Below are 25954 nucleotides of genomic sequence, written 5' to 3'. Positions count from 1 at the left end.
GCATGCTCTACGTCATGTACACGTCGCCCTCTAGCCCTGCTGGATTTTCCCCAGCTTCAACAAAAGTGTAAGCAATCCTAGAACAAAAATTTCCACGTGTCTTCCACCATCCGGGCGGCCTACCTCCTCGACGCACCTTTGACCACCGGATCACTCTTCTCCCTGGTACAGGTCCAGCCAACTCTCGACCCTACTTTTTATCTCATCTCCAGAAGAACAAGCTGGAGCGGTTAGTACGGGAGCAACTCAAAGCGGGTATTATTCGCCCCTCCTCAAGCCTGATGTCGGACGTCACCAATGACGTCGTCCGACGGGTAATTCACTAGGGAGATGCGACTATGTGATGCGATGAAACCCTAGGTGACGGTACTTGCAGGCCCCGACTCGTGGGGCTCGCCGGGCTCTGTGCTCTGAGGCGGGCAATCGACGGCGGTGACAGTGACCTCCTGACCCTCGTTGGAGAGTCAAAGGAGTCTATGGCGCCAGACGGACTGAGACCATTGGTGCTCTCACGTAACGAACGGGCTCGGCCTATACCTAGGGTAGACGCTCGATAGGCAACCTCTAATGTATGTTTATAGTCTCACCAAATCTATCCCGAGCGTGGTGGAATGCAATTGACAAGATATACGACAAAAGATAGATTAATGAGCGAGCTTGGGGAGCAAGGTACCTGCTCGGTGACGTCGTCCCGGAGTTGTCGCCCTTGTCGATGCAGGATACCTACGGACGTAGATGGTGGAGTGGTGCTGGAAACGGGCACGGCGTCACTCAACTGACAGCGGAACGTGGCTCAAGAGCAGTGATGCATGAGTGGAGACGGGAGGGCAGGGCATGGAGCTCGGACGGTGGCGGCGGCACGACGACGGCAGTGCGGGTGGCAGCGGCAAGAGCGGCGGTGGCATGGATGGCGAGGCGGTGGCCTCTGGTGGAAGCGCGGGACGCGGCAGCTTCTTCCGACGAAGGCGGCAACGCCTCCTTTCCTCCCTTCTCTTCTCTATCTCTCTCACACGTTTGTGAGTGGTGGTGGGTCCCTTTCAAAATTCAACTCTGACTTTTGATCTTGACCAAGTGATTAGGGCGCCCAGTCCATCCCTTATATGAGGAATGGTAATGGGCCCCTTGAAAGAGGTCCAACAATTGGGCCCAATTAGATAGAGGCTCCCTTAAAAATCCAAAAACAAAAGGAAAACAAAGAAATACAGACGGAATCAAAAGAGGGTCGAAACAAAAGGGTCGTTGCGAGGATATGGCCCGAAAATCAAAGCTACTAGGGTACCTTTGCCTTCACCTTGACGTGCCGTTCTGGCGGGGCTCGAGCCAACGTGTGGGCTTCGGCATCATCTTTGATGGAAGGGGATCTCATGCTACATCAAAGCCCCTACTCCAGTCTGGCTCTCCTCATCCGCAAGTACAACGGGTGGAGGTTTTGTGTCAACTACCACGCCCTCAACAAGATTATGGTTCCCAACCATTTTTCTATTTCCGTGCTCAACGAGCCCCTCGAATAACTGCATGGCATATAATATTTCTCCAAGCTCAACCTCAAATTTGGGTATGACCAGATCCACATGCACCCTCATGACATCGCCAAGACTGTGTTACGCACTCACCAGGAGCACTACGAGTACATCATCATGTCGTTTAAACTATCGAACGCGCCGGCAACATTTCAGGCCCTGATGAACCACGTCTTCCAACATGTCCTCCGGAGGTTCATTTCGGTCTTCTTTGATGACATTCTAATCTACAAAAGCTCCAGGGATGAGCACGTGGAGCATCTCCAACAAGTCCTACAACTCCTCGATGCCCACTCGATGTTCATCAATATCAAGAAATACTTCTTCCCCCAAGCCCAGCTTGAATACATGGGCCATTGAGTGTCTTCCGCGGTTGTTGCCACAGACGTTGAAAAGGTACGTGTTGTCCGCGACTGGCTGCACCCCTCCCCCTTTGGCAACTCTAAGGGTTTCTAGGGTTGGCTGGATATTATCAACTATTCGTGGCCGGTTGTGCTGCCATTGCGTGGCCCCTCATATGCCTACTCAATAAGGGCATGTTTGCATGTTCGCTTGAGGCCCAAACTGCATTCGAGCAATTGAAGCAAGCTCTCTCCATGGCTCCAGTACTCATCCTCCCTAACTTCACTCAAGAGTTTGTGTTGGAGACAGATGCGTCCCGCGCCGACGTGGGGGTTGTGCTCGTGTAGCACGACCGACCTGTGGCCTTTTCAGCCAAACCCTTCCTGGCCTATTTTGGCCTACGAGTGCAAATTGATGGCGATAGTCCTGGCAGTGCGCAAATGGCGTCACTATCTGCTTTTCTAGCCCTTCGTCATCCATACCGACCAACAAAGCCTCAAGCACTTATTGGAGCAGCGCGAGGTCCAAGATGCCTAGAAAAGGTGGCTGTCCAAACTCTTGGGATATCACTTCACCATCTAGTACAAGACAGGGGCGCTAACGTGGCCGTGGAGGCCTTATTCCATGTCACTCCTTCCATGGAGTTCACCATCGAGGCCATTTTGTGGTCCTATTGGGATGACCTGAGAGCTATCTGTCAAGCTGTGTCCAAGGATCCCAAGCTTGCCTCCATCATTCAAGCCATAAAAGCAGGCCAGGCCCCCTCCCCCCACTTTACCCTCTCTAACGAGACACTTCTCTATGATGACAAGGCCGTGTTGCCAAGCTCTCTCGTTTCACTGACATGGTGCTCAACGAGTTTCACACAAGACCGGTGGGAGGCCACGGAGGTTTCCTTAAAACCTACAAGTGCATCACTTCACAGTTTTGTTGGAAAGCCATGAAGCACGACATCAAGACCTTCATTAGTGCATGCCATGTCTGCCAGCAAAACAAGGCCTTCACGCTTGCCCCGATGAGTCTCCTTTGCCCTCTTCCTACGTCGATGCACATCTGGGAAGATCTCCATGGACTTCATGGAGGGACTTCCCAAGTCAAATGGCCTTGACTCCATCTTGATTGTGGTGGATTGCCTCAGCAAATATGCCCATTTCCTCGGCCTTTGTCACCCATTTTCAGCTAAGGACATCGTTGAATGCTTCACCGCAGCATCGTCTGACTGCATGGCACTCCGAGCACCATCATCTTGAATCGCGTTAGTATCTTCATGAGTGCCTTATGGAAGGAGTTGCACTCCCTTCAAGGCACCCAACTTCGTCACAGCTCTGCCTACCACCCAGAGACTGACAAACAAACTGAACTGCTCAACTACAATTTGGAAGCTTACCTCTTTTGTTTTTCAGGTGACCAACCCAAGCACTGGAGTCTCTATTGCATTAGGCCGAACTGAGCTACAACACCTCTCATCACTCAACCATCAAGACAAACTCCATTTGAGGCCGTGTATGGATGTCCACCTCCCACTCTCATTCGCTATGGCTCGGCCTCCTCTCCCGTCAACGACATTGACAAGCTCCTCTGCGATTGCGATGCCCACCTCGACCTTCTTTGGCAACACCTCGACCGCGCCAAGACTCTCATGAAGACCCATGCTGGCAAGCACCATCGCCCTGTGGAATTTGTTGTGGGTGACCAGATCTACCTCAAGCTCCGACCTTACCGCATGAAGTCCCTAGCACTCCGCCCATTTGAGAAGCCCTCTCCTCGTTATTTTGCTCAGATGCCATTACATAATGAATGGATCCAATCGCCTACAAGCTAGCTCTTCCTCCTGACGCCCCCATCCACCCAATCTTCCATGTGTCGCAACTCAAGTGTACAGCGCCCGTCACCATTACCCCTCAACCGCTTCCAAGCCACCTCACTCCAACTGAGTTTGGCAAGTCATACCCGATGAGATCTATGCCTTTTGTCTCTCCGCCGAGGGCTGCCAAGTTCTCACCCACTGGAGGGGCCTTCCACCCTCTGAGGCTACATGGGAACTGGCTGCTACGCTCCGTGATCAGTTCCTTGACTTCCAGCTTGAGGACGAGCTGGTCAAATTAGGGGGAGTACTGATATGATCCACCACTGCTTATATGTTCGGAGGAAGCCACAGCATCGGCCCGGCCCAAAAACCTCAACCCAGCCCATGGACACTCCAATTTAAGCCCTCACTCTTGAGAGTACAGGGCAGGAAAAAGATGTCAATGTGAGTCTCCCTCTTCCTTCTCTCTCTCTCTGGTTGTGACCTTCACCCTCATTTTCCCAGGTGGACATCGTCAGCCTGAACGCAGATACCCTCCTCCCTCTAGCAATCCTTCACCATTCCCTCATCATTCTCGTTCTTTTATTCTTCCCTGTGAACAACGCTTCCTCTCCTCTCCTCTCATACATTGATTTGTTTTGCCAAATTGGGACTCGAGTTCTATTGAGTTTACAAATTTAGAGTCATACATCCGTGCCAGATCCACACCCGAATCAGGAACGTATCAATTTACTTCATCATGTTTATGGATGATGAAATCCTCTTGGCTATACTCCACTGTCTGCCTCCAGTGGTTCTTTCCTTTTGGCTCAGTGGAGCTGAGCTAGGTTTTGAAGGTTACAAAAAAATTTTTAAGAAATAAAAAAATGAGGCCCTACATACGCTACATCACCTACGAATAATAGATACTCCCACCTCATGAAGAGTTAATGAATTGTGTATTAGGGAACCATTTCACTTGATTTTATGGTAAGATTGTTCTTGTGTTTCAGATATCCAGTCTCATTTGAAGATTTAGACTAGGGTGTTATTGAGATATCAGGCCCTCCTTGCATCTTGTACACATTTAGACAATCGGATGAGCAAATAAGTCAACTTAAAAGGATATGTTGTGTGACGAGCATGATATGAAAAATGGCCACCTGCCTGGTTGGTGGTTCCGCTCCTCAATTGAGGGTAGATGGGAAACCAGACTCTATGAACCTGAGGAAAGGCTGAACATCTTATGCAGGGGTGTTTTGGCCCTGCTCATAAACCAGACTCTATTAAACTCGTTGACTTTTTGTAAAGGGATGAACAAGAAAAATAGAAGATTTTTGTAAAAACATGAGGAATTGTTGATCAAATCTAATGCTTTTGATATAATTCATCACATGCTAATGAGAAAAGGATAAGAAGCATATTGTGAATATGTAGACAAAAAAGAAAGAAATTAGGGATAAGAGATGATATCATAAAGACTGATATCACAAAGGTGGAGAATAGAAAAAACTTAGTTGGTAAAGCAGATCATAAGTAATTCGGGATAATGGGGAAAGAGGTGGTCCTATAGGAATAAGCAACAACAGTTGAAATGGTTTAAGATAGGCAAGGGAAAAGGGTAAAGAGGAAACATATATACAGACTTCAAGAATACTCTTACACAGCTCATATAATTATGATCTAGGCTTTAGGATTTGAAGCACTAAAATCCTTCGATAAAGTGATGTGTGACTTGTGTGAACCCCCTATCACCCTATGATTTTCATGTATGTTCCATCACAATACCAGATAACCTCGCTAGTTAGGATTCTACCTATCACTGTCTGAAACATATTTTTTATCATCTAAAACATTTTGTATTTTCTCTTGGAGGATAACTTCTCCACACATGCTCCTATGCTTAAGGGAAAATGGACATCCAAAAAGGGGTTATAATATTAGTAAAGTTCATAAGTTATTTACCCCCTATGCATGATGTTTAAATAAACTGGCATTTATACTATGATTCCACCCATTATTATATGCATGGACCTAAATGAATAAAATCAACTTAATAAAAGCAAACCAAACCAAAGGGATAGTTATTGTTCTCCATGCATAATATATTGGTTTTAATGATTGCATATGCTTCCCATTGATTTTTAGAAAGGTAAATTTATGCGAATAAAAAAGTACCAAGTAAATCAAGGGAAAAATGAAAAACACAAAACAAAGAGGAAATTTGGAAGAAATTTTATTGTTATTGCTATTAAACAAGATTGAAATGACAATCTGCAAAAAAGAGGCGAGGGTCAATGTCCATATGAAAAAATTTATGTTGCAAAAAAGTGGCCAGAAAATCATCCTGGTCCAATCATTTTAAAATCTAATGAAAAGAGAAAGTAACTTTTGGCACTGAAAATTATATTTTCATGGGTCATGATCCACGTAATTGTTAATTCAAAAATACAAGAGAATTGTGATACACAAATGTATCCCAGGTGAATGAACCACAAGCCATGAAGATGAGATATGTTCCAGGCATGAATGGCCCAAGGCATGATTGGCCAAAGCAAGGCCCCCCAGACCTGAGATAGCCAACATGGGAGCACCGTAGATGGAGTGGCCTAGGAATGTAACAGCCCTAGCTAGGGCTCCTTAGGAGAGGCCCAAGGACATTGAAAGAGGACATCAAAGGGTAAGTGGACCAGAGCTCCTAGCCAACCCTGGCATAGTGACTACTCTATGGTATTTGGGGACATCCCTAGACTCCCCTTATCATTATGTCTCCTCTCCACCACTCTTTTTCGTTAGAATACTTGTGAGGTTTGATTCCTCTCATTATTGTGGAATTAGGTTATCTAAGTATTTCTATTTTCCATAAAATTGGACCCTGCATTGATGGTGAGTTAGAGCAAGTAAATACTAAAAAACTAAAAATGCAAAGACCTAGAGTGTCATCAAAATATCCAAAGAATCTAAATCAGAAACAAATTCCATCCAATATGTAGTAATATCTTATGATAAAATGAAAAGATAGTATTTTTCATTTAAGATGAAATTTGGCTACAGATGATCTATGGATAATTTTCTAGTACAAAAATACGAAGTCTATCCGATGTTGATGGAAAAGTCAGGATTTCATTAATGTGTTTCTGAAAATTTAAATAAACTAGGGTTTCGATACTTCAATGAACCCAACCATAAATACAATCGACCAAATTCACAGTCATTTCTAGAAACACAAATTATAAGAGAAACCATTTTTTTCCATTGAAGACAGAACTTTCGATTTTCATTCTTCGAAACTACTGAATTGAGATTAAGTAGATGATCGAATTACATTGAGCTGGAAAAGTTGATAATGTCAATTAATTTGAATAAAATGCATTTCTATATTTTTCTGTAGTTATTCACATGAATTATTGTTTGAGATCAAGTCATCCTATCCCTCCAAACCCCTGAAATTAAATTTTAAATCAAGAAAGAGGAAACTTCTGTTTAATCTATTTTCCTCCTTTTTGTATCTTATCTTGGATTTCTACTCCCAATATGTTGTTGGCAGCTTACTGGATCAAATTTCTTTGATCCATCACTTTTCTAAAAGTGTAGGAGAGAGAGTTAATATTCTTGGGAAAAATATGTTGTGATTTGTGTGGGAAAGGGTGTTAAGGTTCTTGAGCCAGTATCAAGATTTTTAGAAAATACATCACTCCCTCCTAAGGTGAAGTGACAACCAGGTTTTTATCATCCCCTTTCATGTAAATTTATGTAGATCTTATTAGATAAACATTCTAGTGGATAGCCTAAAAAACATTTTTCATTGCCACCAACCACTTTCAACAATTTATTTTGTAGCAAAAGTTACAGGAGTTATTTTGTAACAAAAGTGGTGCAATTTGGCCCACCACACATCATCACCCAACTCTATCACCACTGTTGCACCGCTGCCCATGATTTTTGCCCCAGTCAACACAATCCCAAGAAAAATCTATCAGTATACTGCTGGTCAAAAGTATATAAATTTATTATGACTAATTTCATGCTCTAAAAACAATTATTTTTTATAATTTATATTTAAAGTGTATAAGCTTATTTTAAAATCAAGTAGATATTTCTGAGCGTCTAGAATTAGTTTTCACTTGTTTGTTTTATTTTAATAGATCTACTTTTTAGAAAATGTATATAAATTCCACAAAATTTCTATATTGATTAAATTTTGATATCTCACTTACCATGTACCAAGCAAGGAAAAGTTTATAAATATTATTGCGCAAATGAAAACCTTAAATACCTTTGATCCAAATAAGGTCCTAAATCATCTACACTTGAATCAACGGATTGACTTCCCATAGGAAATTGTTATAATCAGAAATATTGAATTCCAAAATATGGATCTCTGTTGATGTACAACTGAGATTGATTGGTCATTAAAATTCTAATAATGTAAAGAGCCAGACTGCCAAAAAAAACCCAAAGAACTAGATCTTCAAACAACTTCAATCTACAAGCTTGTAATTCTAAAAAAAGTCAACTGATTAATCCGAGGATCCTGGCTAATCAAACTCAAACCGGACCTCCACTTGCAAATAAGTCCTCATCAAAATTACCACGAAGGACATGAACTCCGCGAGGACCTGGCAATCCTCATGGGACCTGACCTCGGAGACGGCCCCATGAACAACAAGCTGTCTCAGCTCAGGGCATCTCCCCATTAACCCATCCACCCACCTCGAAAACCCCTCAGAATTAACACTCCATCCAACCTCCAACACAGTCAACCTCCCCAACACCCAATCCCCACTCAACCCCTCCCTCACCTCAAAGCTCAAACACATCTCGCGCAACTCGGGAAAGCACACGGCAATCGCTTCCACCTCAACCCCATCCTCCTCGTCCTCGAAGACGACCCCCCACAGTTTCAACCTCTTCATCCTCGAAGATCTGCTTATCATCTCCAAGAACTTGCCCCAAGGGAAGGCGAAATTACTCACCTCGACCACCTCCAAAACCTCCAAACTCCCCCCCAATTCGAGATGCATCACGCTGACATCATCCAATTGCAACCTCTTCAACGACTCTCTCCCGGAGAGCTCGAACACGTCCATAGTCAACTCCTTGACTTTGACGATCTCGAGAGAATCCCCCGCGAGAAGGAGCTTCTCCAGGCTGAACCCTTCGAGGAGGATTCTCTTCAGAGAAGGGCTAATGAGTTCCAGAGAGGCCCGCCGCGAGATCTGCGGCGAGACGAGTTCCAAGGACTCGAGCCTGGGGCAGGCGGCGAGGAGGCGGCGGAGCTCTGCCTCCGAGGTGGTGACGTCAGCAAGGGAGACAGACCTCAGGCAGGGGAGCCGCAAATGGGCCGAGCCCAGGATGGAATTATGTGCAAAGGTTAAGGTTTCCAGCCTGTGGAGCCCGCAGAGGTCGAGGATGCTGACGTGGGGGGTGACTCGGACTTTGAAGGAGAGGGATTTTAAGGTTTCTCTGGAGTAGAGGAGCCAGGCGAGGACGGCGGAGGCGGAGAAGGAGACGAGCTCGTCCATGGCGATGGAGAGATGTTGAAGGCCGGTTGTTTGGAAGATAGACTTGGTGATGAGAATTTCTAGGCGGCTTGAAGAGAAGTCTCTGAAGGCCGGGGATTCGTCCACGTGGAAGGAGAGGGTGCTGACGTGGCTCCTGCTGGCATCTCGCCATTTCCGGCAGGTGAGAGAGGCGACGATCACGTCTCTGGCGGCGCCGACGTGGGAGAGGATGTTGCCTATTACCTCCACCGGGAGGCTCTCCATTGATCGGATCACTGTTCTTCCTCCTGTTCAATCTGATCTGGTTAGAATGCTGGTGAAATTTGAGGAAATTTTGGCGAGAGGTTTTAAATTTTTGGTAATTGGGAAGGGAGATTGTGATTCTGTGGGTAAAGTTGATCGGATACGGGAAAGAGTGCAGAAAAAAAAGGAAGATTGATCAGATCTCTGTTCTTCCTCCTGTTCAATTTGACTAGGCCAGAATGCAGTGGAAATTTGCGAGGAATTTTCGTTGACGGTAAGAAAATTTTGATTATCGGGAAGTGAGATTGTGATTCTGCGGATAAAGTTGACCGGATGCGAAAAAGAGTGCAGAAAAAAAAAACTGATCAGATCTCTGTTTTTCGTCCGGTTCAATCTAATTAGGTCAGAATGCTCTGGAAAATCGAGGAAATTTCGTAGACAGTTCTAAAAATTTTGATAATCGCGAATGAGATTGTGACTCCGCGGATAAAGTTTACTAATAAATCGTCGGAAAAATTCGTAAAAGATAATAATCGATCGATATTAGTAACAGATCTCTGAGTAAAGTTCGAATCAAAATGCGGTGAATATCCTAAAAATTCTGCAAATTCATATTCGTCAGTGCGCAGCAGATTCTCGAGAACAGCGATTCCGATTAATCGACGGATAAACCGTCGGAAAAAATACAAAACACGAAGAATCCATCCAAAACGAGGAAGATTTAGTAGATCGCTCTGGATCTGGATCTAGAAGCCACCAATCCTCTCAAGTCTGCTCACCGAATGAGGAACACATCTAAGCAGAAAGACAGATCCACAATGCAGTAAAAATCAAAACAAACCTCTGCGCCACTAAAAACTCCTCGAGAACGGAGATCAGAGTTGCGCGGCCAACGCATTGCTCCAAATCGGTGGACTAACCACCACCGACCGCATCACCTTCTCAAGAACAAGCACAGATCCAAAACCTCGAACAACACCTCCTCCAGAAGTAACAGATCTCTGAGAAAAGTTTGAATCAGCGTCGTTTCGAAATTCTTCTTCTTGACTGCTTGCTTGCTTGAGAGGAGAAAAAGAAAGATAATGTATAAAAAAAATATGGAGAGACAGATCGGGAAGAAGAAGAAGGAGACGAGGATATGAACAGGAATCGCTCTGGATCTCGCTCTAGAAGCCACCAATCGTCTCAAATCCGCAGACTAACAACCACCAACCGCATCACCTTCTCCAGAACAAGCACAGATCCGAAACCTCGAGCAAAGTTTGAATCTCAGCATCGTTTCGAAATTCTTCTTCTTGATTGCTTGCTTGCTTGCTCGGGGAGAAGAAAAAGAAAGATTATGTATACAAAAAAGAATGGAGAGACCGATCGAGAAGACGACGGAAGCGAGGATATGCACAGGAATCGCTCCGGATCTCGCTCTAGAAGTTCATGTTGATCTCGGAGAGATCGTCCATGGGGATTCCGAGCCCCATGGTGAGGTCGTTATCGAGCAAGGCGTCGTCGTCGACGTTTAGCCAGGAGCCAATGTCCTGGCCCTGCCCTCCGAGGTCGACGCCCACGTCTAGCCCATCCATGGACTCCAGGGGCAAATTGGGAAATCCCATCGGAGGGTCCGGATCCCTCGAGACCGGCTCCGGATTGGCGCCACGTGGCGGGGGGTCGGAGAGCTGGCTGGTCTTCTGTCTGGGCTTTATCTTGGTCTTCCGCTCGGCTCTGGGCCCAATGGGCCGGCCCGTTTTCGGGTTTCTTATTGGGCCTTGGTCCCTCTCTCGCTCGCTCCTCTTTCCTTTGGCGCCGCCGGGGAGTGGGCCCCCCAGGATGGGAGCGGTTCTCGGAGCTGCCACGTCATCTAGTAGGGCTTCCCTCTTCTTCACTCGGCTCGAGTTCGGATCAGGCTCGGATTTGGGCCCAGCCGGCCCGCTCGGATCCGTCGCCCCCGAGACTGCAAATGAGAAAATTTTAGAAAATTATCATTTTTGCCCGAAAAAAATGTCTAATATGTGCTCGCAAGGAAGAGTTTGGGTGCAATTGAGGGAAGGAAAATATTTGTAGAAAAAAAAGGTCTACCTTCATTTTTTTTTCAAAAAACTATATGTTATTTCCATTTTTTTCCCGAAGGAAGATTTTGGATTATAGTGCAGGGAAGCGGACGGGACGATTTTTTCGTTCCAGAACAAAAAAATCGTCCCGTCCAAGGGTATGTACGAATATCCGGGGACGACCGGACAGGACGGTGTTCATCTGTCGGACGAAAAAACCGTCTGTCTGGAGGTCTCAGACGATGGACGGACGAATACTGGACAAAAAACCAGATTCACATCCGACAGTTGAGACGTAGCCACTTGTCCTCGCTACGACAATTTGCATCAAAGTCCCTATATTTTACGCACACGCAAACTGACGCCGCTCAGAAATAATTGTAAAAAGAATAAAATGGGTTTTTTTCGTCCGGGAAGAGTGACGGGACGGTTTTTTCCAAGGACAGGACAAAATTTGCCCGGGAGAACTGGACGGGACGGTTTTCGTACTGTCCGACGAAAAACTCATCCCGTCCTTTGTCCCTACAGTAAATCCGGACGTCAGATGGGACGAAATTCGTCCCGTCCCATCCCGTCCATCGTCCGCGACCGGGACGATCAGAAACTATAGCTTGGATACCGAAAGTAATTGTAAAAAATGAAGCCTACCTTTTTCGAAGGATATTCTTAAAATACTATAACATTTTTTAAAAAATAGATACAAGGGGGGACAAAGATTTTATAATAAACAGGTTGAGTCCCAATCTTGGGTGATCTTCCCTGTTTTTTTTCCAAAATATATATGTATGTTTTGGAAAAAGATGAGGGCTCGTTCTTGGGTACCAAAACTAATTGTGAAAAACGAAGCCCATCTTTCTTGAAGTAGGACAAACGGGGCAGGAGAAATGAATATTTTGGAATTAGATGAAGGGATTGGATGGATACCTGAAGGTGGCTGGGAAGGGGGGCCCACATCTGGGAGTTGACTGTCAACGGGTTTGACTTCGGGATCAGGCTGAGGCAGGGAGAACAGGGCGCTTCGGAGAGGGGGCTCTCTGAAGCAGCTGATTCCGGTCTCGTCGTATCTTCGACATCTCTCGAGGACTCTCTTCGCAAAGGATAGCGCCGCTTGCTTCGAGATCTTGCTCAACCCGCTCTTATGACCTCCCCGTCCACCCTGGATATTCACCCAATTAGCATTGACCCAGTTAAAGATGGCAAATTTTCTTCATGTTTAATGAACTTTTTTATCAGAAATAAATTTACTAGAATCAATAATTTTCTTTCAAATTTTGAAAATTGTCATAAATTGAACTTTAGTGAAACTAACATGATGATAAGAGATAAGAATTAAATAACATTTTTTGGATTCTTAGAGTTGACCCGGTTAAAGTTGAATTGGTTAAAGTTTTTTTAAAATTTTTCTTAGAAACTACGTTATTTGAATTTTTCTTCCAGATTTTAAATGTAAATTCACTTTTGAATAAAAATAAAGTAAACATTAGGAATAAAAATTAAATAATATTTTTCTGGATACTTACCAAGTACCGTTTGTATGCCATTTCCACTAGCTTATCCATGGCGGTCTTCTCCAGCCGCCTGCACATTGAACGGACAAGTTCTATTTAATGCCCTGCTGATGACAAGTCGTCATTGTCTCCATCATTCATCCTTGCCAGGATGACTATATTGTCGTTGTCCCTCTTGTCTCTGTTAACCTCGTTCAGATGACGAGGGCGATCAAGATGATGATGTCATCATTGTCGCCATCATTTGTCCTCGCCAGGATGACGATATTGTCCTCGTCTCTCTGTTCTCATCATTGCCCCTTGTCATTCTCTCTGTAAAACCTCAATTAGATGATGAGGGTGACGATGATGACAGTGTCATCATAGTCATTCCTATGTAGCTATTAAGACAATGATAGTGACTAAATCAGCATTTTCACTCAAGTTGCGGACGATGACGATTTACGTCATGGTCTGCAGTCACTAGCTTTATTGAATAAGGTTGAAGAATGAAAACATTGAGATATCTGGGCACCTTTCGTCCTCTTGTCGGGCTTTTTGGATAGCCACGTCCAACTGGGAGAGGCGGTTTTTCGAAGTTTTCATCTGAAAGGTGAATGAAATTTGTTTTGACTACGATTAAAGAGGAAAGATTGTGCAGGTTTTAGGGACAAAACAAACCTGTTCGTAAAGCTTTCCCTTTAACGCTGACAAATCTCTATCCAGCTCGTTATCATCTCCCTCCTCAAGGCCGGGCTACATAATTATAGAAAACAAATAAATCAAAAAATAAATTTTAAAGTACAAAACCAATCAATGAAACATTTGCAAACTGTGGTCGATGACACTGAAAGAAAGAAAAAGCTATCCCAAATGGGATTGCATGTGACTGCCATATTTCTAGAATAATAAAAATGGCACTCATCAAATTTTTGAAAATTTTGGATGCTTACCAAGTCGAGTAAAGTTATTTTTAATGTTTGGATAGTTCGAGAAAATATATATGGTTGAGTAGAGAAAAACGTACCACGGCGTCAACAAGTAAACCTATATTTTGCAGCTCCATCATGATTTTCTCATCAAGACATCTCTGCGAGTTCTGGAAATCAAATGTTGAACGAGAGACTTCCGATCCGAATTCAGAACGAACCCCACGAATCTCAATATCTTGCAACAAATCGTTGCCATATGAAACCGGCTGGGCTTCTGGACTTCTGAAATTACTTGAGGCATTGTACCCGTTGCATGAGTTATCTATAAATCCATTCTTTCTGCTACGACCAGTCAACTCTGACTCGTACTTGGCTTCGAAACCTGCAGAGCCAGTCATAACTCGACACGTGTAATCATTTTCCATGTCCATGTCATAGTCAATTGTTCCGACGTCATCCTCTTCGATGAAGGCAGCAAGAAGCCTCTGCGAAAGGGGGAAAATATTGCAGAGCCATTTTTCTGCATCAAATTTTCCTGATGATACGAGATTCGATTCATCCAGGCCGTCCGGATTAGAAAGTATCTGTGCAGAATATCAAAATTTGAAATTGGATGAGTTAAGTTAAAGTGAGATTAAAAACAGGAAAAATCGCAGTTCCATACATTTGCTGCATTCGAACCATTATCCGCCAGTGCTGAAAATCCTTCTTCTACCTCATCAAGAAATTTTAGCTGAATTTTTTTCCAGTGAACAAGGTTAAACAAAAGGAACATAAAAAATAATTATAATTCCTGGGACTCGGGACATGCCTGCTGCTTTAGGGAAGACGAGGCATGTTCATTGGTGACAGAAAAAACTTTTTCAACATCCTTCCAGAATGAACTAGAACACGACAGATCTACACGAAAAAACAACACAATATCAAAACTAATTCGTTTTTAAAAGATATTATATAACAGTAGGAGAGAAACTGAGAAATTCTGGGCACTGACTGCTTGCGTTACGTGCAGAACTAGCCGCCAATAGTAGCTCATTATGGTCATCATCATGTTCACCTGTCAGAGATCACATAAATCAAAAATTGTATAGAAAAATAAACTTTTTCAATATCCTTCTGAAATAAAGAATAAATAAATAAATGATTCAGATAAGTGTATAGAAAAGTAGATAACCTATTGGTTCAGATGAGCCACTGTTAAGGACAAAGCAAGGACGACCATAACCCTTGCGTTCTGACAGTTTTTTAGAAGGCAGCCGACCACCCTTACTGCACCTCAGTTGAAAATGAACAATTAACCTAAAATTGAGGGGTTTATTAAAGTCAGACCTTAAAAAATACCTTAAATCTGAACCAGGTCTTCCAATACGCATAGGCCGAGCAGCATCAGTGTTCTCCAATTTTTCTTTTGACAAATGAGCCCCTGATTTCAACTGAGACGAACCCCTTCCGCTTCTTCCAGGCCTCCTCACTCCATCTCCGATTTCTTCATTTGGCGGCTTGTTCTTCTTGGAAAGCAGTGATGAACTTGTAACCTTATCAACATCCTCCATCTCAGAGCTATAAACGACTCTATCCTTAAACTTGTTTTCAATAGCCACTGATTCTTCGCTCTCCGAGATTGATGGTGAAAGGACAAGTGATTCTTTGGCTTTCAGCTGCTGGCTATTTCCAAAACTTCTAGTCTCAGAAGAAACCCCTTCAGACAACGCCGAAGCTTCCTGATTTTGCACCAGGGGAACTAGATTAGTTCTCCTTGTTCTTGTGTTCTTCGGCAGTCGTTGAGTTCCCCACTGAGCCATGGGAGGCGAGGTCGATATGGAGGGGATTGAGTTCTTTCGGTTGCTTGCCGTACCAAAGTGAGGAACTTTGTTTATGCATGAATTTTGATCCCATCCCTCAATGGATGATCTCTGGAAACTGGATGCTGAATTCATAATAGAGCTAGGACCTGTTCGCGGGCCACGAGATGCTTTTCCTTTGGTCAAAGGGCTATGGCTTCCTAATTGTCCGTCTTCACGGGCATTGGACCTTCAAAAAATGAGACATAATCAGGCGTTAATGATAAAGGGATGGAAAGAGAAGAAGAAACCAAATGACGCCAGGTCCCAATTAGGCAAGTTCTTGGCAGGCCTCCTTAAAGTAGGGTCTCGCGTTCCAATGACATTGAAAGTTGACAGATGGCCAATGACAGCCTCATCATCACCGTAAACCATCAACAATTTAATTAAATTTGTATCAACGTGAAAGTCAATCCTAGAGAGGCCGGATGACATTGACGACAGCATTGAAGTTGATGGGGTCGAAAAAAAATATTAATTTACTTTTACTAAGCTGACAACTGACGTTGAAGTATGGCTTTAATCATCTGTGATACTAATGCAATCATCAATGTAACATCATCATTGACACTGAAATTCGTCAACGTCAACAAGAGTAGATGATGTTGACATTGACGTTGAAGAGTGCTAAAGGATTGGTAAATGTACTGAAAGGGAGGGAAGCTATTCTGAGGGGAAATGCCTGACATATCCAAGATAAGGTGTGACAGAGAAATTCCAAAGCCTATGTCACAATTTTTTACTGGACAGCATGCTACAGATAAAAATAAATGATTATTTTATAAAGAATAATTAGGATCAAGGCATCATACGTACTTGTTGCCTCCTTTGGATGGGCCCCGCTCCTTCTCTAGCATGCCAGAGCGTTCCTTTCGATCATTGGAGAGAGATGCATTATCAAGTTCACCTCTTGAAACGAGACGGCTGCCGGGCATGTTTTGTTGAGGGCTACTCTCAGACTTCATAGTTCCATTAACTCCTGATGAACCTTGCCTGCTACAACTCGGATATATAATTAGATTTTTTGGATAAAATGGATAAAATAATGAGAATCAAATCAAAGGCACGATGTGCAGCAGCATATCAGAAGAGAGACAGGATTCAGAGAAGCAGGTATTTCATAGCTTTTTCAGCCAGAAAATAAATAGGCATTACTTTTCAAGAGACTGAATGAATTCTGTAACCATTCTGATACATTAATCATGTACTGCAGATAAATCATGGCTTGCCACTCTCTAGATCCAAGTTGTATTCCCATGAAAAGAGAAGTGTGAGTGCATAATTAAAAGACTTCTGACACTAAATTGAAATACGCTGCATTCATAGAAGCAGATCTTTCATATGTTTTCAGGCAAAAAAAAATTAGGAACTACTTTGAAAAGAAAACTGTTAATTTTGTTACTCTTTCAATATGCTCATCTCTTACTGCAGGAAAAATATGGCTGGACTTCCTCTAGCTCCACACTCAAATCCAATGAAAGAAATTATGAATGCATAATTAAATGTCGTCTGACGATTAAATATTAATTCTAAAAAATCAGAGCGTAGGAAATTAAATTACAAATGCAGAAAAAACAACCACGAAAGGAAGCACTAATCTAGCCTAAATCAAGCTCACCTGAAAGTAAGACTGTCATTGAGTCGAGAGCGAGATTCTAAGCTCAATCTTTGCTGTGCTGATGACTTAAAATCACGATCACCATCCACCGGTCTCGTAACAACTGGACCCCCAGAGCGTTTCCTTTTCATCTTCTTTTCCCATCCTTCACCACCAGAATGAACCCTACTCTTTTCTTCAACGGAAATCAACCCACTACAAGCCCTCAACAAATTCTTGTCCTTATCCAAAGGTGCATTTTTTTCCTTGTCTCCAGTAGGCCCTTGTCTAAGGGGAAGGTTACCTCTCCCATCAGCCTGAAAAATGATCAACCCAAAACCCATCAGAAAAAAAGTTATCCATTTAAGCAATTAAATTTATAAAAATACAAACCCGTACTTCCGCTACTGAGGTACGCATACGCTTGTTTGGGACAGAATTCTTAGTCCTCTCCTCAAGTCGCTGAGCAGCAATATCAGAAGGGGACTGATGTATTTGACTTCCAATCTTCATTATGTTTGCAGCACCAGCCCTCTCACTTAATGGGATATCACTCCTCTGCCTTTTCTTTGATACCAAAATCCTATACCTATCCAGTTTTGTAATTGACTCTTGCAACAGTCTTGCCCTATCTCTGTTTCACACATTTCAGGGTTAACTCAAGAAACTTGCACTAAACACAATTTAATTAAAATCAAATAAAATAAAGCACTGGAAAAAATGGAATCAACCTGGCCTTGGAGCTTGTCTCTACCACGCTAAACTTGAATCGTTTCAGCTCTTCAGCAGCAGCTGGAGTCTGAGTCCTAGATTGGACAGCTCCGAGTGAGTGATCTTCAACAGAAACTCCGATGGCTCTCCTCAGCTCTGTAGAACGGGGAAATTTCTGATCTCCCACTGATAAAAGATCTAGAGAAAGAAAATGAGAAGGTGGCGGAATCTCCGCTGGAGATGCAGGAGAAGCTGTTCTATTTCCTGCTCCCACTGAATTCAATGCAGTCTCTCTAAAACTTCCAGATCTCTCCAAACTAGCACCAGAGAAAGACCCTCGAAGCCCGTTGCAATAACCAGCAGTTAAAGATGGCCCGTCTAAGCTTCCTGTAGCCAATTCTGACCTCGAATTACCCACCATTCTGATCCACATCAATCATGACAGCTCACATCGATTGATGGTTTCTACGAGTGACCGCAGCGGAAAATCAAAAGTGCGCCAACATCAAACCAGTTCCTAGTCCGAAAATCAAAGTGTCAGACGATCCAATTTGCCAAATATTCATAACAAGTTCCGAATTTAAGAGAAACCCTTGAAAAAAATTCGCACAAGTAAAACGCGTGGAAGGTTAGCGCATAGAACAAAGACTCGAACTTCAGATTTTCCATTTGGAGATTAGACTAACAGCTCCAAGGAAGAATGGAAAACTATCAAGGTAGAATTTTTAATCATTGTAGAACGACCATGACTTTTGATCCCACAAACAGCGCAAAGAAAATGCCGCCCCGGATCAGCACGACAATCCTCGGCCACGCTCTACCGCGAATTGCCTCTCAACGGAATCGAAACATTCACCAGCGCCACGGATCAAGGATCGCGAAACCAGAAATACCTCAATTGGGGAAAATCCCAACGATTAAACAATTTTCCACCAGGAAGCGTCAAATTAACTTCCGAAGAAACCCTGAATTCAAATCTCCGCGACGAGAAGATTCCCCGACCAAAAACCCTAATTCTGACAAAACTGGACGATCAAATCGCAACTCACCGGCATTCCCCCAATCGCCCGCGTCCACGTTCACGATCAAGACGAAGAGATCGGAGTATGCTGACGAACTTCGCAAAGCCACGACCCGTCCCGCTCTGAGAAAAAATTCCCAACGTCGAAGCCCCTTCCACCACGATCACAGAGAGAGAGAGAAGAGAGAGAGAGAGAGAGATTCTCAGTAGCCAAATTCCGGGGAGAAGATGACTAGCCCTCGCCCCCTCTATTTCCCTCGACTGTCTCGCACCCCCACAAACCTTCCGTAATTGCTTAAATACCCGTGAATATTCTCGCTTCCGGACCTGGAAAGCACTCCCAGGGGCATTTGCAGTATTCGCTTTTTTAAAAGGTTCCGGATTTTTTATACGCAAAAAGAACATTTTATTTCCTTTTTTAAGTGTAATTAAAGCGATTAAACCCACGCCCTGGTTAAAAGTTGACTGGAGTTGACTTTTCTGGCGCGCCAATGACACGTGGCACAAGTTGACTGAAGCCTCGACGCAGAGAACCGTACGTGATGTAATACGTCATCCGTCCCGTCCGTTGATGACTGATAGAACCGTCCAGAAAGTTTTTTTTAAAATGCTTTCAATTTTTCTTTATTCAAATTAAAATAGATTTTAGTTTGGTGACCCACGATGTAAGCTGATCTTAAGATTTTTGGTGTGCAAATATAATGTCAGTTATGAAATTTACTAATTCCCAAAAATAAGTTTTGTAGTTGCAACTATATGAGTCTTCATTGACAAGATGATTCAGATCCAAAGTAAAGGAATATCACCTCTTAATCTAAGTCCAAAAGGGGAGTAATCCCCTTTTTTGGCAAGAAAAGCAAAAAGTTACAATTTTTCTATTAACCTGACGCTGGTTTATGGAGAATGAATTGGGTATTTAAAAATCTATATCTGAATCATAAGTAGATATTATCGGTCTGCATAAGGAGGGAATAATCTAAAAGGGGTTGAATAGGTTATTTAATTTTTTGTAGATAATTAGACTACATGTACAAAATAGATATGATTCTACTTGGTGATAGAAGGTGTGAAAGTAAAATATCTTGTGTACAAATGAGGCCTAGATCCTTATAATGTGGGTACCAAATCTACTACCTTGAGAAAAGGACTATCAAAATGTCATGCAAATCACATTACATAAACCATTGGAGAAATTATTTTATATCCTCAGTTACACAATTCCACGAATGGATTCCCTTCTCCAAATTCGTCATCCTCCGCTCTCTGGTTTAAAATTTAAAATGTTACTTTAGTTCAAATTTTGAGGTTCATTCTCCAGTCAGCCAATGGGAAAGAAACTCTATTTATCATTCTCAGAGTCAATATATAATCTAAAAGTCACAATGAGCTCAACAAACTTAATACAAACCTTATATATCTCTAAACTTTAAAAATATGTGATTTATCGTAGACCTAATATTACGATATTGAACTTCAGTTGAGGAAAGTAAATCTGATTTAAAGCAATAAACTATCTCCTTTGTTTTATAATCCCTTCCCGTCTCGGGAAACAATTCATCTAATCAGTAACAATCATCTCTGATTATCCATATGATATATCCTCTCTCAATACTCTCATTGTTCATCTTTTTAGATCCAACAAATCTAATCCATAATACCATGTTTAAATGTCAAACGATGATAAAATCAATTTATGAAACGAAGGAATGAAATGAAATGGTTGTTCCTTTATCTTCCAGTGATTAATACTTTTGTTATTTTTTTCTTATTTTTTTACCTTCCAGTGAATAATCTCTCATTCTTTTATTATTGCACTGATCTTACCTTCTAATGTCCTAAATCCATCTTCAGGTTGGATGGAATTGGATCAATCAATTACCAAAAAATAACCAAACAAATATTAAGGTACGGGATTAAAGAATGAGTGTCTCTCCTTCTTTCATCGTACTTTAATCTTACTGTTCTTTCCTGTAAGTTTTATTTTCATTTCACTTTTATTACTATTTATTTATTTATTCAAAATAAAATTTTCATGAAAACAGAAACTACTTTAGGTATTTTACAAATATCAGTCCCGCTTTACTGCTTTTTTTGCTCTCAAATTGTTTTTCATGCAGCTTGGCTTCGTGATACAAATGAGAAAACACGAGTCAATAAAATAAATAGCAATCAACACATGAAGTAAAATAAAAATAAGGTTAAATTAGGTCTGTTTCACCTTCAAAATTTAAGTGCCCAATTTCTTTATAACTCTGAAACTCCTGAAGAAAACAAAATAAAATTTCTATGAAATGCGAAAGGGTTGACTTTTTAAATTTTCATTTCCAGATGAAATAGATAAAAATACAACAAATGGATACAATCCAGACATGAGTTGAACATGACCAATAAGACAAATGTGGACATTGACGATGTCATGCGACACTCATCCTCAAGGTGTCGCGTGCACATCAAACATGCTGACATTGATGCATAAAAACTGTATGAATATCCTCTCAAGTGCATCATGAAGATGTTGACCAATTAATTCAATGACGCGACATGTGACCTACCGATAATGTATTTGATGACTGTGTTAAGTACATAGGGCCAATTCATCTTTATGGCTTTGTGTGTTTGTGGAGGGTGGGATTACCTGCAATGAAATTATCCACTTAGTTTTCATTGTTGGAAATACATGTGGCATCCAAGCAAAATATTGTTCAATATTCGTTCGAAGAATATGTTCATTATAATGCATTTATGATGCTTATAATAGAAGTCCATGAATGAATCCAACAACTGAGTGAATTGTGATGATATCATGACATGTATATCAGTAGTTCTTACACATGTGTTCTAGATATTCATATTCAAAGGATAATCAAGATGGATAAAAAAAGTCTTCGGATACAATAATATTGTCTGGTCCCGCTAAAATAATAAGACATTTTCTATAGCCATTAATGTGGGGACGCAAAAGGATAGAAAATGGTTTCTCATTGGGAAAATAGTTCACTAATTGATCCATGTGAATCCCTAAATGGTATCATAGCTAAAGTCAATGATGATGATCCATGTCATGGTTATTTAAGCAGTCCTTATAATTGAGATGCCAAACTCCTTATGGATGGAAGGTTGTGTTTTGACTATGACATGAAAGTCTCTACTAATCTAGATTCCAAGTCCACAAAGGTGATCGTGTGCTCGAGATGATATCTTCCATCCTCTGTATTAGAGGAGATAGACTCAAGGAAGAATATGTAGTTAAATCTCTAGTTAGAGTAGAGGAAATATCAGATAAGTGTTTATGTGATTACTTTATTCGCGCATCAAGACAAACTAGAGTGACGTAATGGAGTTAGACAATTAACCATATCTTAAGTCGTTTGATACTCGCATGGATGAAGGATTATGCGTACATGCTAACTGATGGTGGTAAATGTTCCGTGAGAGAGTTTACATGATCCTTTACTGGCCACAACCAATAGATTGGATTAAGTTTATAATTGACTAATTAAAAGATATGTTGATACGGTTAAATAATAAGGTCTGGACACAAAGGTTTTTGGCCATTGAAGTCATTAAATATGAAATACTCCTAGGGATAAGGACTTTTATGACATTTACCAAGGACTAGATAAAAAAATTCAGAAAAGTAAAAAAAAGAGAGGGTACAATCAATATCCATGTGATTCATTTTGAGTGCCCTCCCCCTTCATCTATTTCCCTTTCCACGTGATGCGTTCAGTGAGACTAGATTGAGAGTAATTTGGATTTCTAGTAGCACATTTTGAAGAAAGGATAAGAGAATGAGTGCGCTAAAGATTGCATTGATATGAATGGCTTGAAGAGGCTCACTAGAAAAACCAATTTATTATGGATTCAATACATGAAAAGGTGATATTTTTGTTTATATATGTTTTTGTTTTTCATATTTGACTTTGATTTGGTACTTCACTACACGATAGAGTTCAGATAGTCAATCAAGGCCATGATTATGAGCACTTTTATATATAAATATATATATATATATATATATTATATGTTATAAATAGAGGGCACTCTCATTTGATAAATTATTTAGTTTAAAACAGATTAGTGATGACTGAAGTTCTTGTGAGTAGGGAATGGCATGTTCGGAACGTGATGCCCCAGACTTGACGGAATGGATGACGGAACGTAACGGACGGTGGCGTGACGTCATGCATCCCTCCATTGGGCGTCCCATTAGGTCACGTCACCCTGACGGCGTCACTGTCATTGGTGACGTGAGAAAACCCTCCCTCTATTGCTCCTCTTTCTCTCTCGTTCCTCTCTCCCAGTGATGTGCGATTATGTGAGATTTCGGCGACTCTCTCTCCCTCTTCCTCTCTTGCTCACTTCTCTCTCTCTCGTTCCTCTCTCTCAGGCTATCCCTCTTTCTCTCTTGTCCCTCGCTCTTCTCTCTCTCTAGTTCTTCTGTCCCTCTTTCTCTCTCGTTCCTCGCTCTTCTCTCTATCTCTGCATCTTTCTCTTGATCTAATCAATTTAAATTCAAACCATATAAATTGAATCACTTACCATATTTCTGCACTAGCTCGGAGTCGCCGACGGCTCCAGACTCTTCCCCGGCTGCGTCGTCCTTCGGGTAAGCGAGCCTTCTCCTTATTCGACTCTTCTCCCTCAATAATCTCCCTTCAGGTCATGGCTGTCACAGCCGTTGACCGAGAGATCCAGGAAACAAGAGATGAAGACGGAGGACTTTCTCCTCCAGCGATTTAATTTCAAGATTTTGATTCAGAATTCCGACGCCCAAAGATACATTTCTGGCGATTAAATGAAGTTTGTATAGGTCAGGAACAGTCTAAAGACGTTCCTGACCGATATGGGACCACTTTGGCATCGTCTTCAGCGACAAGTCGCTGGAAATCCACCTACTCGTCACCAGAGTAACGTCGCCAAAGACAGAGACGGTGGCAAGAGAGGGAGTTTGATCGAGAGTATTCTCGACCATCAGATTCTCTTTGAGAGGGATCAATGGCTACGATTAAATCATAGTTGTGGACCCTCTTTATTTACGGTGGACCACATCAGCAGCACCGTATGTCCACTTAAGCTTTTAAGATTTGTCCACATCAATCTTCAGGATGAGCTGTCAACCTAAAATAAAAGAAAAGAAAACAAAATGATTAAAAGATGATCTTGACCGTTCAATCTTCTAAGAGAAGATCAATGGTCAAGATTACATCGTTATTTTAATAAAAGCCCGAATCGACACGGGCTTCGGGCCGGTTTGGCTCGAAGCCCGATCTGATTTGCTTTTATTTTCTTTATAAGATCGCAGCCCGATGGGCCGCGATCACTCTCTTGTGATCTCTGGCCCGGCCCACTTCATTGAAAAGCGATTGTTACATCTATCCCATATTGCTTCTTTTTGAAAATTAAAAGAGTATATAAATCCCGCATTTCTTTAAATGTAGAATTGAGGTAAAATATTTTTACCTCTAGGACCGCTTTGAGGGACCGGCCTGGGCTGCGCCTGTGCTGCTGGTTCCACCTGCGACTGTTGCCTTGGCTCGATTGCGGGTGGCGCCTACGGTGTGCCTGCCTTGGCCGCTCCTTGGCGGCTCTTTAGGGACCCTACTTTTATTTTTATCATATGTATGTGTATTTTTATTATTAATTTTATTTTATTATTATTATTATTTTATTTATATTTAATCAACAAAATTTATGCTATCTTTTAAGAGATAGAATCACCCATTAAAAATATGATGTTTTACATAATGAATGAATAATAGCATAAAAATGGAATTTAACATAAAAATGAATGCTCATTTCATTATATGACTTCATAAACCCTTAAGAAATGTCGGTTTGCAAGCATGATTAATGACTCGTCAGACACCGAGGACATCTCATGGATGGATGACTACATTTTGACTACGACTTACAAGTCATAGATCGGATGTAGTAAGAAGCTTATGAAGATGATTGATTAGCCAAGATGGAGTCACACTTTTCCTGATATAAGAGGAGATTGACTCAAGGAAGATGATTCAACAAATCCCATGCTAGGGTAATGAGTATATTGGAAAAGGTGTTCTCCAATGATCCCCAATATGCACTAGTATTAGTCAAATGATGGATTAGGGTTTGACGATAAACAATACCTTAAGTCATTCGAAAGTATAGTGCAGATGATGGATTATATATACGGTAACCCATGACGGTAAAGGTTTTATGTGAGAGTTCAAACACTTCTATGTATCTTCTAGAGTATGAGTTGTAGCTTGGCACCTCACGGACTAGAAATTAAACCTATCGATTGGGTTAAATTGGTGCTTAGCTAATTAATCTATATGTTTGATATAGTTAATTAATAATGTCAGCTAATAATTGTTATTGGACTACTAAAGTATTTAAATAGAATGATACATGGGCCTATAGGGTCACATGCATAAGATCATCAAGACATTGGTGAATATATTTAACATGATGAGTTTTGAGAAAAAACTTAAGTAAAATATAAACAGGGGAATGGCCACCCATTTTTAGGCACCCAAGCCAACTAAAGCTGGGGCCCCTTTTCACCATTATGATCGCTTCTCCACTAAACCAAGGAGAGAGTCTTCATGGTGAGAAGATCTTAAACATTTTCAAGAAGAGTTGGAGACAAAGAAGTGGAGAACCAAGAACTATGTGATCCTGTGGATAACTAGAGGTGGGGCATGTGAACGGCTTTAGAATGATCTCAAAGTGAGAAGGTCAATGGTGGAACAAGTTCCCCTTAAGGTACTTGTCATGTATGGTTTTAATGATCTATTTAGAATCGATAAATGCTTCCGCATCCATGGAAACCATATTTTTCATGATTCAATCAGAGCACATAACCGGACAATTTTTCCCAACATAAGTGCAGTAACAAAAAAATAGAATCATAATCATCCAGATCACCGGATGACCA

The 25954-nt window shown here is 41.9% G+C and overlaps 2 protein-coding genes across 4 annotated transcripts; both read right to left on the bottom strand.

Moving 5' to 3' along the window:
- Positions 1-8090: 8090 nt before the first annotated feature.
- Positions 8091-10376, bottom strand: LOC144716272 (F-box/LRR-repeat protein At1g67190-like). The gene is made up of 2 exons (XM_078591385.1): positions 10237-10376; positions 8091-9439 (listed from the first exon to the last, which is right to left on the bottom strand). Exon 2 carries the CDS (start codon positions 9414-9416, stop codon positions 8187-8189), a length of 1230 nt encoding a protein of 409 aa, XP_078447511.1. The 5' UTR covers positions 9417-9439; positions 10237-10376; the 3' UTR covers positions 8091-8186.
- Positions 10377-10454: 78 nt separating this feature from the next.
- Positions 10455-19263, bottom strand: LOC144716270 (uncharacterized). 3 transcript variants are annotated; one of them, XM_078591382.1, is made up of 16 exons: positions 19055-19263; positions 18026-18522; positions 17688-17928; positions 17316-17611; positions 16514-16693; positions 15198-15887; positions 15031-15125; positions 14851-14913; positions 14668-14756; positions 14521-14589; positions 13952-14440; positions 13606-13680; positions 13460-13530; positions 12958-13015; positions 12362-12593; positions 10455-11340 (listed from the first exon to the last, which is right to left on the bottom strand). In XM_078591382.1, exons 2-16 carry the CDS (start codon positions 18436-18438, stop codon positions 10817-10819), a joined length of 3585 nt encoding a protein of 1194 aa, XP_078447508.1. In that variant the 5' UTR covers positions 18439-18522; positions 19055-19263; the 3' UTR covers positions 10455-10816. The 3 variants fall into 3 exon arrangements, with proteins under 3 accessions (XP_078447508.1, XP_078447510.1, XP_078447509.1); XM_078591384.1 differs by having other exon boundaries at positions 17694-17928; XM_078591383.1 differs by having other exon boundaries at positions 16514-16690; positions 19055-19262.
- Positions 19264-25954: the final 6691 nt, after the last annotated feature.

The sequence above is a fragment of the Wolffia australiana genome, chromosome 20, assembly GCF_029677425.1.
Source record: "Wolffia australiana isolate 7733 chromosome 20, ASM2967742v1".
NCBI classification, from domain to species: Eukaryota; Viridiplantae; Streptophyta; class Magnoliopsida; order Alismatales; family Araceae; genus Wolffia; species Wolffia australiana.
The sequence above is the reverse complement of the archived record's forward strand: the minus strand, read 5'-3'. Positions and strand labels throughout refer to the sequence as shown.